The sequence below is a fragment of the Thermobia domestica genome, chromosome 4, assembly GCF_964235325.1.
Source record: "Thermobia domestica chromosome 4, izTheDome1.hap1.1, whole genome shotgun sequence".
Taxonomy (NCBI): Eukaryota; Metazoa; Arthropoda; class Insecta; order Zygentoma; family Lepismatidae; genus Thermobia; species Thermobia domestica.
The window spans coordinates 240,119,499-240,131,962 of NC_137457.1; the positions used below are offsets into that span (position 1 = coordinate 240,119,499).

At 36.5% G+C, this 12,464-nt stretch overlaps 1 protein-coding gene across 3 annotated transcripts in view; it reads left to right on the forward strand.

The window, feature by feature from the left end:
- The first annotated feature begins 676 nt into the window (after positions 1–676).
- The window catches only part of LOC145683925 (uncharacterized), a 32,209-nt gene continuing 20,421 nt past the window's right edge, over positions 677–12,464 (forward strand). For all 3 annotated transcript variants that reach the window (XR_014131214.1, XM_081755607.1, XM_081755608.1), the window contains exon 1: positions 677–1,575. Coding sequence is in view for 2 of the 3 variants with exons in the window: in XM_081755607.1 (XP_081611733.1) it covers positions 865–1,575 (711 nt within the window). In the remaining variant the exon portion in view is untranslated. The remainder of the gene's footprint in view (positions 1,576–12,464) is intronic.

The following is a 12,464-nucleotide window of genomic DNA, read 5'->3' on the forward strand; positions in this document are numbered from 1 at the left end:
AAGATCCAACGCGAATCGCAGAAGCTACTTGACACGCTTTGAAAAGAAGAGTTCCAGAACAAATTCCAGTTGTGGCAGAAACTCTGGAAACACGGTATTGCTACACAAAGGGAATATTTTGAAGGTGATAGTGTATTAATGTAGAGAAATAAAGAACTTTTTTTTTTTTTTTTTTTTTTTTTTTTTGTAAACAGAACCAGTTTCGAAACTTTTTGGTACCGTGTCATATTTGTATTTATTATAATATCTATAATATGTATTCCAATGACACTTCAGATGCAATTAAATGGGCAAGATGTTTTATCTTTTAAAAAAATGAGAGATGGCTTTCGATTATTTTAATTTTTGATCATTCCTCGTAATGATCTCAGCAATTCATTTCAACGTTAATTCATAATTTTAGTTATTTATTAAGATGTCCTTTATTTAATTTTACATTAGAGTTCCTTTAAAAGTTTAAAAAAAAATAGATTATTTAAAAACGAAATTTGGAAAATGTACTTTTGATTCTGTACAATTATGTAGCTTATATGAATTGTGCTTTATATAAACTTCAGAGTTAAATGTCTTCGTTTAATGCCACCACACAATTTAATACATTAAATAATTTACAAACAAAAAGAGGGGGGAGCAACGATTTGTCTGATTAATTTCATTGTTGTGAGTGATACGCTGTGAAAGACTGTTTTGTGATTTATAACAATCATCAACCAATAGTGGAATTTGTTGTAAAGTGAGAGTAAGGGGTAATATAGATTTATCAAGAATAGGAATAGCTACTTCAGTTCAACTGTCATTTTTGTTTGGGGTGATCGCTAGTGCTTCTTAAAGTTGTCAAAGAACGTGTTTAATTCAGCCTTCTAAATGTCGAGTGATAATGGATGCATGTCCGCAAGCAGTGAAGATCTTTCAGTGGATCAGGATAACTTTGTAACTGATATAGCTGTTACTAAAAGGCTGTTAGATTTGATGAACAAAACCAGATACACAATAGTCCAAGTAAATGGACAAAGAAAATATGGAGGCCCACCGCCTGGATGGGAAGGCCCTCTACCTGCAAGAGGTAGTGAAATATTTGTTGGAAAAATTCCACGAGATTGTTTTGAAGATGAATTGGTGCCAGTGTTTGAAAGTATTGGTTTTATTTATGAACTACGACTTATGATGGATTTTAGTGGGTCTAACCGAGGATATGCGTTTGTGATGTACACAAACCCAGAAGATGCCGATCGAGCCATTCTCAAGTTAAACAATTACGAGATACGAAAGAATCGACACATTGGCGTGGTAAAGTCTTTAAATAGTTGTCGATTGTGTTTTGATGGGATTCCTTGTAATAGAACACGCGAAGAAGTGAAGCAGGAATTATCTAAATTAACAGAAGGTGTTGTCTCTGTGACCTTACATAACGCTGCTCCAGATAAAGCGAACAGAATGTACGCTGTGGTCGAATATGATAGTCATCGCTCGGCAGTCCTGGCAAGAAAGAAGCTTATCCCAGAGAAACTGAGTCTGTGGGGTCATGACATTGTGGTGGGTTGGGCACAACCTGACCCACAAGATAAGATACATAAGGTAATCTTGCATCTCATCTCTTAATATAGGAAATATATTTAGTATTAATTATTCTGATATACAGTAGATTCGAAAACATTTGTTTTTCTGTGCTTAGTAATAAGTCCATATTTCTAATGGAAAGAAAAACCACAGCATATTTATTATAAGCAATATTTTAAAGGAGGAAATTGACATTTATATTTGGTGTAGAAATTACAATGATATAATCTAAAATAGAGACAAAATATTATGGCAGAGCTCCTTCGTGGGTAAGCGGTTAGCGTACGCGCCTTTGGCGTAGGACACAAGTGTTCGATTCCCGGCAGGAGCTCATGTTCGGATTCCACGTTAATCAGTAAGTCCACGTGTCATATCGACTCGTTGCTGAAAGGGATGTTAAAAATTATGGCATTGTTTTAATGTGGATTAAAGTACTTTTCCTTAATTTTCGATCAAAGAAACTCAATTTTAACACAGCTACAATTTGGAAAATTAACGTTTAGTTTAATAAAAATAAGTAGATTTTTTTAAAATATAAAGTTAAATGTTTGTACCTTATAAAGCCACAGCATCGTCTTGGCTTGGAATACTTTTAGGTAACTGTAGGGGTGATTTTAGTTTAGCGTCCCTTTCAGCAGCGAGGCTATATGAGACGTGGACCTACTGATTAACGTGGAATCCGAACCACATGAGCTCCCTAGGTAACTGTAGAGAAAGTACCGTAGACGAAATAGGATTTTATTATGCATGTCATTGAATAATATGTATATCGTGAGGAAAGGAATGGAGGTTCAAAACGTAAGCCAAAAATAGCATTTCAAGGGCCTCTCAAGTAAAGGAAACGAGATTCTTTATTAAATAGGTGTAAGTTGAAGTGTGTCCATTGTATTTCGAAAATTCTAATGAGAAGAAAGGACAATTTCTATAGTATTTTACCTCTGGTACATGGGGTCCCTGGCTCGAGCCCCGCCCAAGTAAGTTTGTGGTGGACCCTTTCCAACAACAACAACAAAAAAAAAAAAAAAAAAATCTAGGTGCGCGCCTGTATCAACTCAATGAGTTTCAATATTAGTTTTTGGTACCAGCAACGCATCCTTCAGAGAATGTAAGTGAAATAAAAATAATAATATCAAAAAAATCTTGGTAGCTTAGTAATAAACCTCTCACTCTCACAGTAGCTAACATTTCTGATTTGTTGATTCGATATTAGACTATCTGATAGTGAAAACAGTTTCCGAGCAGCATGAGGATCTTTGGTTGTATCCAAGTTGAATATTAATCTGCCAATTATTTCCTTACATCCCGAACGAATTATAAGATGTTCCAATATAAACTAATAAATAATAATAATAAAACAGTTCGTAATGTAATATTTGACTATTTTATGAACAACAGCAACTAATACTACCACAACTAGTGCGCTTTCCCCGCTGGTTAGTGCGTGAGCCTTTGGTGCACGTGATCCTGGATTCGATTTTCAGTGGGAGAACCTTCAAATTTGAGCGCATAACGGTGGTTGGGACTCCAACTTTAACTGTAAGCCCATGTCTCATATAGCCTCGTGCTAAAAAGAAAGGCTAAACTTCAACCAATGTCAACTGCCCTCTACTACTACTACTACTACAAAGGGGGCAAGTTACCTCAGTACTATATCAATCACCTCTGGTCCGAAGGGCCTCTGATTCGATCCCAGATTATGTGAGTTTGTGGATTTTTTCGGCATTCTTCCATTTCCTCCTGAATTTTCATTCTACCAAGTCTTATTAATATACACTTTCATTAATTATTCTTGTCCTTTAGCCTAAAGGGATATAGCCTACGACAGGCGCGCACCCAGAAATTTTTGATGGAAGTCAGAGCTTTGGACAGGTCCAATACTACAAAAACCATTATGTCTATGTAGTATTGAATGGGTATTATTCCACACCTGAAAAGACGATAAATAATTCTAAAATACTTTCACCTATATTTTCAGAAAAAAAAATAGCATTGGATTGTTCTTTATAAGAGAAAGAATACAGACGAAGTGTAAGATCAAATTTTTATGTTAGATCAATAATTTCCCAGTTAAGCAAGTATAGTTTTATTGAGAAAGTGAACGAAATGTATGTTGAGTTACGGATATTTTTGGGGGGGAGGACCCGGTGGACCCCTTCGAGGGTGCGTCCCTGGCCTACGAGTACATAGGACTATAAATTAGAAATTTAATTTCATATTATTATTATTATTATTATTATTATTATTATTATTATTATTATTATTATTATTATTATTATTATTATTATTATTATTATTATTATCAGCTGCGTAACAACATTTCAAATATAGGAGGAGGCAAGTCTTTTTGTTGCGCCCCTCTCTCAACAGCGCCCCCCTCCCATCACAGCGCGTAATTCAAACTAATCCTTACAGTATTACTGCTATGATTTTTTTTTTTTTTTTTTTTTTGAGTGTGTGGGAAAATAATTGTAATTTACGAAAAGAGCTATACATTTGAAAAATTAAAATATTATACTTACTTGAAGTAAAGACAGCTTCTTCACCCACTCAATGTATTCATTCGATACAAGAGTCGTACATTAGTAAAACTAGTAGACATTTGATTTGTGTCGGGATACGTATGAAGTACAATTTACTATTAATTAATCACTAAATAGTACGATATGAGTGTTCCGTATACGTTCGTCACTAAAGCCACATTCTCACTCTCCAGAACTCAGAGGCTGAAGACATATCACAACCACAAACATTTTTTCTAAAGTGATCAACAGATTCTCACAATACACCTACGCGCACACTTTTCTTATTTTACTTTCACACCACATTAATCTTCAAATGTTTCAGTACATAGATCGAACTGCACTTTGTATTGATATACCGGACTAGAGATACAAAATAGCCGGATATTTGAGATGTGCTTTATTTTCATTTAAGAAAAAACGGCTTTTGGAATGAAAACGGAAATTTTCGTTCTTTTGACACAACTAGCATCTCATAAGCCCCACGTTGGTTGCCTAACCATGATATCAAGTTCTTGACATTTATACATTTTAAAATTTATTGTTTGGGTTGCTTAAAGTCAAACTGGCAGACAAGAAAAAAGTATCACCGCCGTTCTAGAAACACTATTGTTTCAGATACTCTTCAATACCTCATATTAGAGCCGAAAAGGCTTCATAAGTTTGTTCATATTTCAGAAGAAAATGTTTCACTAATAGCAGCAGCATAATATCATTTAGTTTAAGGAACTGCAGCAACAAACTTAGTGCGGTGGCTCTTACCTTTCTATTTTTCTTCAGAATACAGTATTTTTTTTAAAGTTATGATGGGAAAAGAAAGCTGGAACACACTGTTGTTTCTTCACTAAATATGAAATATTAAAAGAAAAGAAAATCTCAAGCCAAAAAAGCATGGAAAAGATATGTATTTAAAAAAAAAAAAAAAAAAAAAAAAACAGTTCTTCTTCGAGACCTTAAACCACTATTCAGAACAGTTATTGTTCCCACCACTAACTTTTTACTAAAACTTTTTTTTTTTTCGTTAAACTATTCTAAGAACTGTACAAACAGTTCGTTCGAACTAGAAAACCCTATACATTAACCCTTTTGAAATTTCCACTTTTTTAGGTAAATTTTAGACTTTCAGTCAAGCAGCTACTACGCCGAGACTATTTATCGTAGAATCATGGTTCATACCCCGTTTTGTGCGGAATGAAACAGTTTTTTCCTAATTTATAAATTTCCCTAATATGTACGTAAGGCAATAAAATTCCTGTCCAAATTGGGAAAAAAGGATTTTTTTTTTAATTCCCCATTTTCTGCGAATTTCTTCTCTCCGGTACACAACATGGACATGCGAATATCACAAAAAAAAAAAAAAAAAAAAACTGCTTCACTGCAAACGAAACGAGGTATGAACCATGATACCATGATATATAGTCTTGGTGCTAAAATTCATTTACTATTTTTTCCTAATATCTACTATTATTATTCAACAAGCTCTAGTGTCAAGGCTCTTTATCGTAGGATCATAGTTCGTAACTCTTTGTATTTGTAATGAAGGAATGTTTCCAACTGTACCATTCAAATTTCCTCATTATGCACCAGAAGTGAAAAAATCCCGCTCAAATTGGGAAAAAGAGATTTTTGTCAGGAAAAAATAACCTTTTTGAGAATTTCTTCCCCAGATACATGCTAACGCCATGGCAGTGGTACAGTTCGAAACGTTACTTTATTACAAACAAAATGAGGCACGAACCATGGTCCTGCAATGAACACTCTTGACGCTAGAGCTTATTGAATAACAATACATTAGTAACTATTACCCTAAAATGGGGAGGGGAATTTAGTAAATCAGCTCTAGCACCAAGACTATTTATTCTAGAATTATGGTTTGTATCTTTTTGTTTGTAATGAACCAGCGTTTTAAATCGTATCACTTGCATGCCCCTATCGTGTACCTGAGGAGAGAAATTCCCGCCCAAAATGTATAAAGAAAAGAGGGAAATTCAAATTTTCAAAAGTTAACTTTCTTGGAAATTTATCTCCTTAGGTACATAACAGCGCAATGGTAGTGGTGCCGTTGGAAATGTTGCATCATTACGAACAAAATGAGATACAGACCATGATCCTATGACAAATAGGGATGACCTGTAGCTACTTTACTAAACACATTGACTAAAGGTGTGCAATAGGGGAAAAATTCAGATTTTGTTTGGAATTTTGGTAGGTTTTGAACGGTGCCACTCACATGTCCCTGAGGGGAGGAATTCCCGAAAAAAGATAAGGATCTGAAAGATTCCCTTTTTCCACTTTGCGCGGGATATTCCCGCTTCTGGTACATAATAGAGAAATTTGAGTGTTACAGTTGGAAACATTTCTTTATTATGAACACAACTAGGAATGGACCATGATCCTACGATAAATAGCGATGTGTTAGGATTTAAAAAAAAGAGAGCTCTAAAATTTATCCCTTTCTTTTTTCCTTCGTCTATGTTCGTGACGTCACTGCCCCCAGGCATCGCAAGCGTGATTGCAAAATGCCCATGAAACACATTCTTTGATGCTTCCCCACTTGAATGAATGCAAAAAAAAAAAAAAAAAAAAAAAAAAAAAAAAAGTGTGGAAAGCTTTACTAGAGATTTATAAAGCAAATTCTGAAGGTCAACGCCATGGTTCAGATCTGTATCAAATGTTCCCAAAGCGTTAATATATTTGTCCTTCTTTTTTCTTATGAGTGATCGATTATTCTTGATTGTTGAACTTCTCATATTTATTTTTCTTTAGAATGCAGTAATTAAATCTCTTTTTCTTCTTATAGTGGGGAACAAAGGTGGAGTGGAAAGTACTTTCTTTATTAAAGTTGAAATATTAAAAAAAAAAAAAAAAAAAAAAAAAGTTCAAAATTTGACAGGCATAAAAGCGATGGAAAAAACTTTTTAAAAGCCGTTTTTTCAGCCCTTGCGTACGTAATATCCAACTTTTAATGTATTTAACAAGAACGGAATAATATAGTTTCAATTTGATTAAATGTTCAATGTAAAAAATAACGAGCCACTGTGATCCTGTAGCTCATTTCGACACAAAAACTGCACACTTCAAAGAGCAGAATTCACACTTTTCCGAAGACAGTCGCACGATAGGAGCTATTTGTGAATCCTCTACAGTTCTTTCACGTCCAGTGACTCAAGCCTGTTTGGGTATGCATTAAGAACTGCAAAATGTTTCAGTCTTACCTGGGTAATTGTGGACCTCAGATAAGTTTTGAGACGCTGCAACATTGAGAAACATCTCGGCAGTTGCAGATGTCGCCGGGATAAAAAGCAGGAGACGAAGGACTTTCAACACTTCAGAAAACAACTCTTGTTTCTTTACAGAGTTTCTTGAAGTTCTCAAGCAGGCCTCTTAGATTTTTTGAAGTGGGAATAGAGGTGAGTAACTATTGCATCTGTAGCTGTAGTCAGTCCGGATTGACATTGTATTCTTTTAAAATGTCACTAATGTCTTTAGAAAAGTTACCTTCCAGAATTGCATCCTCTATTGCACGATACTTCTTCAGTTCAGACTGATGGAATCGACTCAATTTTGGAAATGATATTGTCCAAACATTCATAACATTTTGCGCGTAATTTCTCTTCTGCGGTGTTGAATTAGTAATTTTTCGCGGATGTCTGCGAGTGTTCTAGTCTTTTCGGGGTCTGTTTCCTGCGTGGTAGCTGAGGAGATCCTTGTTTGTTCTATCGAAGGCCCCCTATACAATCAGGGGCGACAAAATGAATCATTAATATATCTACAGTGCCCTTGGTGCAATAGGCTATTACATTTTTTTTTTTTGTTCTATCGGAGGCGCCCCTATACAATCAGGGGCGACAAATTAATATGTCTACAGCGCCCTTGGTGCAATATTATATCTCTTTTTGTTCTATCGAAGGCGCCCTATACAGTCAGGTGCGACAAAAAGAATAATTAATGTATTTACAATGCTCCGTCATTGTAACATTTCCTTTTTTATTCTATTGAAGCATTATGTCGCCAGTACATAATGAGCGGCGACAAAGGATTAAGAAAATGTTTATATCGCTGTTTGACTGTCATATACAGTAGGTAATTTTTATTTGTTTATTTTATTGTATCAAGGGTGCCCTAGACAATCAACACAAAAGAAACACAAAAAGTGTCCATTAGTCATAATAATACAAAGCACTGCACTCTATATTTTGTCGAAGATTTGGCAGTGCATACAAAGCATTGCTTTTGTACATAAACTTTTCATTCTTCAATCGGCTTTAAAAAAGGCAAAGTAATCATTAGGCGCCTTCGACGCCCAAAATCTCTACCAAAACTTGGGGGGCGTTGCCCTCTTGCCCCCCGTCTTGTTACGCCACTGATTATTATTATTATTATTATTATTATTTCTTCAATAGCATAGGTAGAATGTCTCGGTTTGAGAAAATTAAAGTATTTGTTACAATTAGCCTAGAGGGTATATCTAAACGTAGAATATGGAGAACCTGGTTCGATTCCCGGTGTGATCTCACGTGGTTCGGATCCCACGTTAAACTGTAGATCCATGTCTCATATAGTATTGCTGCTGAAAACGACGCTAAACTCCAAGTTAACGAACTAATAAAGGTGGAATATGTTAAAACTAAAGATGCTAATAATGACTAGCACACAGTGATATTTCCTTTCAGCAGTGAGACATGGTCTACAGCTTAATGTGGGATCCTAACCATATGAACTCATGTACATGCGTTTGATATGCAAGGTTCCAGGTTTGATTTCTGGTGGGAGAACATCGAAATACATTTTAGCGGCTGATATTTCAGTCTAGATGCCAAGAAACGACATAATACAGTCCATACAATTCAATGATTAAAGCTAAAGGTTTCTCGGTTTCATTCAAAGGCAAAACTCGTCTCCAAATCAGACGAAAATAGAATATATCTCGTTTCGAAAACAAGACTATAGTTGCAATATATATATATATATATATATATATATATATATATATATATATATATATATATAGTCTCGAAAACAAGAAGATAATTGGAATGTATCTCGTCTCACCTTGAATTTTAAATTAGACTTCTCATGTCGACTCTCGTCTCGTTTTCGGGACGAGAAGAAAGTGAAAACGAGAAATTTCTCGTCTTGTAGCAACACTAAAACTTATAACTCCAAATAAAACACTAAAACTAATCGAAAGACAGATGAAATGGGCAGTCATCTACTGATTAGCACTCCATTAAACTCACCTTAAGTCAATCACCTGGTGAGCTACCACACAGACTGCGAGATGAACTCTAAAATACCCTATGAGTCAGAGCAGCAATTGGTCGCCTAATGTATTGAACCATTGGTGGCCTACGATTGTCCCGAATTAGCTCAATGTCGGCTAAAGGCGGCGCGATTTGTTTATGGGCTATGTTTTCTGGATCTACATTTTCAATACTGTATTTTATAATAATGTTACATGTTCTTATTGCGTTACTTTTACATGTACAATCAGTAAGCAAATTAAGGGACTTTTGTATGAGATTAATCAAGATTGTCTCAATTTTTTTAAGTTTCTCGTTACATAAGAGATGGAAAAGTGAGAGCTACTTTAAAAGAATGAGGTCACACACGTAATGGCAATACCATCTTACAGAGTTCAACCTTTCTATATATTTTGAAGGACTGTCCAGTAGGACATCTATTTCTTACTGTAAGAAACATTGATTTCTATTTGTTTATTGATAGAGTTTCTATCCAATTTCATATTCTCAGTTATATTTGAGGTATAACTAATTAAAGTTTGAAAGTTCAAGCACCAATTTTTGGATTTTTCTTACAGGTTGATTCAAAAGTGCCGTTACCTCTACAAATTAGTATAACTCAATATATTTTGACTATTGACACACTGTAAGAAACACTCACGACCCTCACGACACAGATGTTTAATTTATTATTATTATTAATAATAATATAAATTTTAATAGTGTAAGCCTATCAGTTTCTATAAAGTAGTGCTGGGCCTCCTACAACTGAATTTTACACTTAGTCCAATACATGTAATTCTGGTGTATTCCAAAACATCTAATTCTGGTCATGGGGCGCCCGTGCAGTTAACCATCGAGTTCATGCATTAGGTCGCCCTGATTGGCATTACTCAGTGTTCATTGGATAATATTTACTCAGTGTCGTGAGAACATGTAGGGGATCTACTTGAATCAGCGTCGAATTCCCGACTAGGCAAATAAGGCAAACTGCCTACGGTTGTAGAACTCAGATAGACCGCAAAAGAAACTGTCAAAGAAATGAAACAGTTGTTATATCTATACAGTAACATTCGTGGAAAGCTATCATACACATCATACGAGGTACGTTCCGAAAGTAAGTTTCGTCATTTGTTTTGAACGAGAAGATGGTACACCAGATGTAACAATCGCCATAAGAAACCACACCCGTTGCTAGTTCAATTATGAAAGGAGCGTCAGCGGAGGTGGAATGACGCATGCAGAGAGCGATGAAGATAGATTAGCAGCAGGCCAGCGTGCCCGAGGTTGTTCGAGTACAAATCACGATGGTAGAAGGATGTGTGTTGACAACGTGGTTGCTAATGGAAGTTCGTGCTGTTATCCGGTATGAATCTGCACGTGGGACTAATGTGTCCGTCATCCCCGAACACTTGCAGACCGTGTATGGTGAAGAAGTCACGTTTCGTCCATTGGTTGGTCGCTGTTGTTGCATGTTCGGTGACGGAAGGCTGAGTGGGAAAGATGAAGGTCAAGTGGGCGTTCCTCCATATTCACGAATGAAAACAACATTGCTAGAGTATAGGAGATGGCGTTAGCGGACAGTAGTAGAACGATGTCAGACGTAATGTCCAGGCTGCGTATTGGTCGTGCTCAGGCTCATCACATTCTCTATGATGTGTTGGATTGCCGAAAAGTGTCTGCAAGATGATGTCGAGAAACCTGATCCTGGATCACAAGAGTGCAAGAATGGGAATCAGCCTCGATCACTTGAAGCGGTACGCACGAGAAGGAAATGAGTTTCTTTCAGAATCATCACAGGCGATGGGACATGGGTGCACCATTTTACCCCGGAAACAAAGGCCACCTCAATGACATGGAAGCATCTCAGTTCACCAGTGAGGAAAGAATTCAAAGTGTCACCCTCCACATGAAAGGTTATGGCTATAGTGTTCTGAGACGCTAAAGGTGTGCTTCTCCTTGATTTTCTCCATGAAGAGACCATCAATACGGCACGCTACAGCGATACCCTCACCAAACTCAGCTCCGCGATTTGAAGAAAGAGAAGTCAGTGTTTTTAAGTAAAGGTGTTGTGCTCTTAGACGATAACGCAAAGTCACACACAGCAAGGTTTACACAAGATCAGATTCATCTCTTCGGATGCAAGAAATTGTATTATCCTGCCTACAGCTCCGATCTTACCCCATCGAACTTTCATTTATTCCCTGCACTTAAAGCCGCACTCTCGGAACGTCACTTCCAAAACGATGCTGAGGTGGAGCAGCCTGTGTGGTCTGTAAGGTGGAGCACCTGTCAGACGTTTTATAGGTGTGAAGAAAGTAAATTTAACAATACACGCCAAAGGACATCTCGAGATGCTAAAACAAAATATCTGATCTGGTTTTAGGTCTTTCAAAACATTTAAAAGATACTAAAAACAATATTGCGGAGTTAAGAATTTTATTTAGAGCCAAATTGAAACAGAAAGACAGTTTTTGAAAAGGGGACGGCGGTGGCTCAGTGGTAGAGCGTTCACCTCTGGTGCTAGGGGTCTCGGGTTCAAACCCTGCTCCCGCCAAGTGAACTTTGTGGTGGACAAACACCGTGTGCATGGGTTTTCTCGGGGTTCTCCCGTTTCCTCCCACTTTTTTCATTCCACCATTTCATTCATTACTCATCATCACCGTCTCCTTTAGCCTAACCGGCATAACCGTGGGACGTAAAACTCAAAAATTTCATATAATTTCATTTCATTTCAGTTTTTGAGAAAAAAAAAAGGTAACTTTATTCTTGTACAAATTAATGCACGATTGGACCCGCCATTTCAAAAGTACCACCGCCACTTAACGAGTACCAGCAGCAATCGGTACGACAAGGTGAATCTTCACTGCTCTTCACCGGTGTATACATTCTTTTATATTTCTTTGATGGTTTTATGTCTCCCACTGCTATTTTATCGCCCGTGAATAAGGCTGTAGGGACAGTAGAAAGCTTGGAAGTGAAAAGTGAAGTGAAGTTTTCAGGAACCAGAATTTGAAGTGAAATAATTAAAGAATAGCATGAGTATTTTATAGCTAATTTATATGGAAGTTTAACGTAAAAAAGGCAAGTCTTTACTTTAGGCAAGGCAGTGACAATAACCAATTAATCTGAGCCGGATCACGCA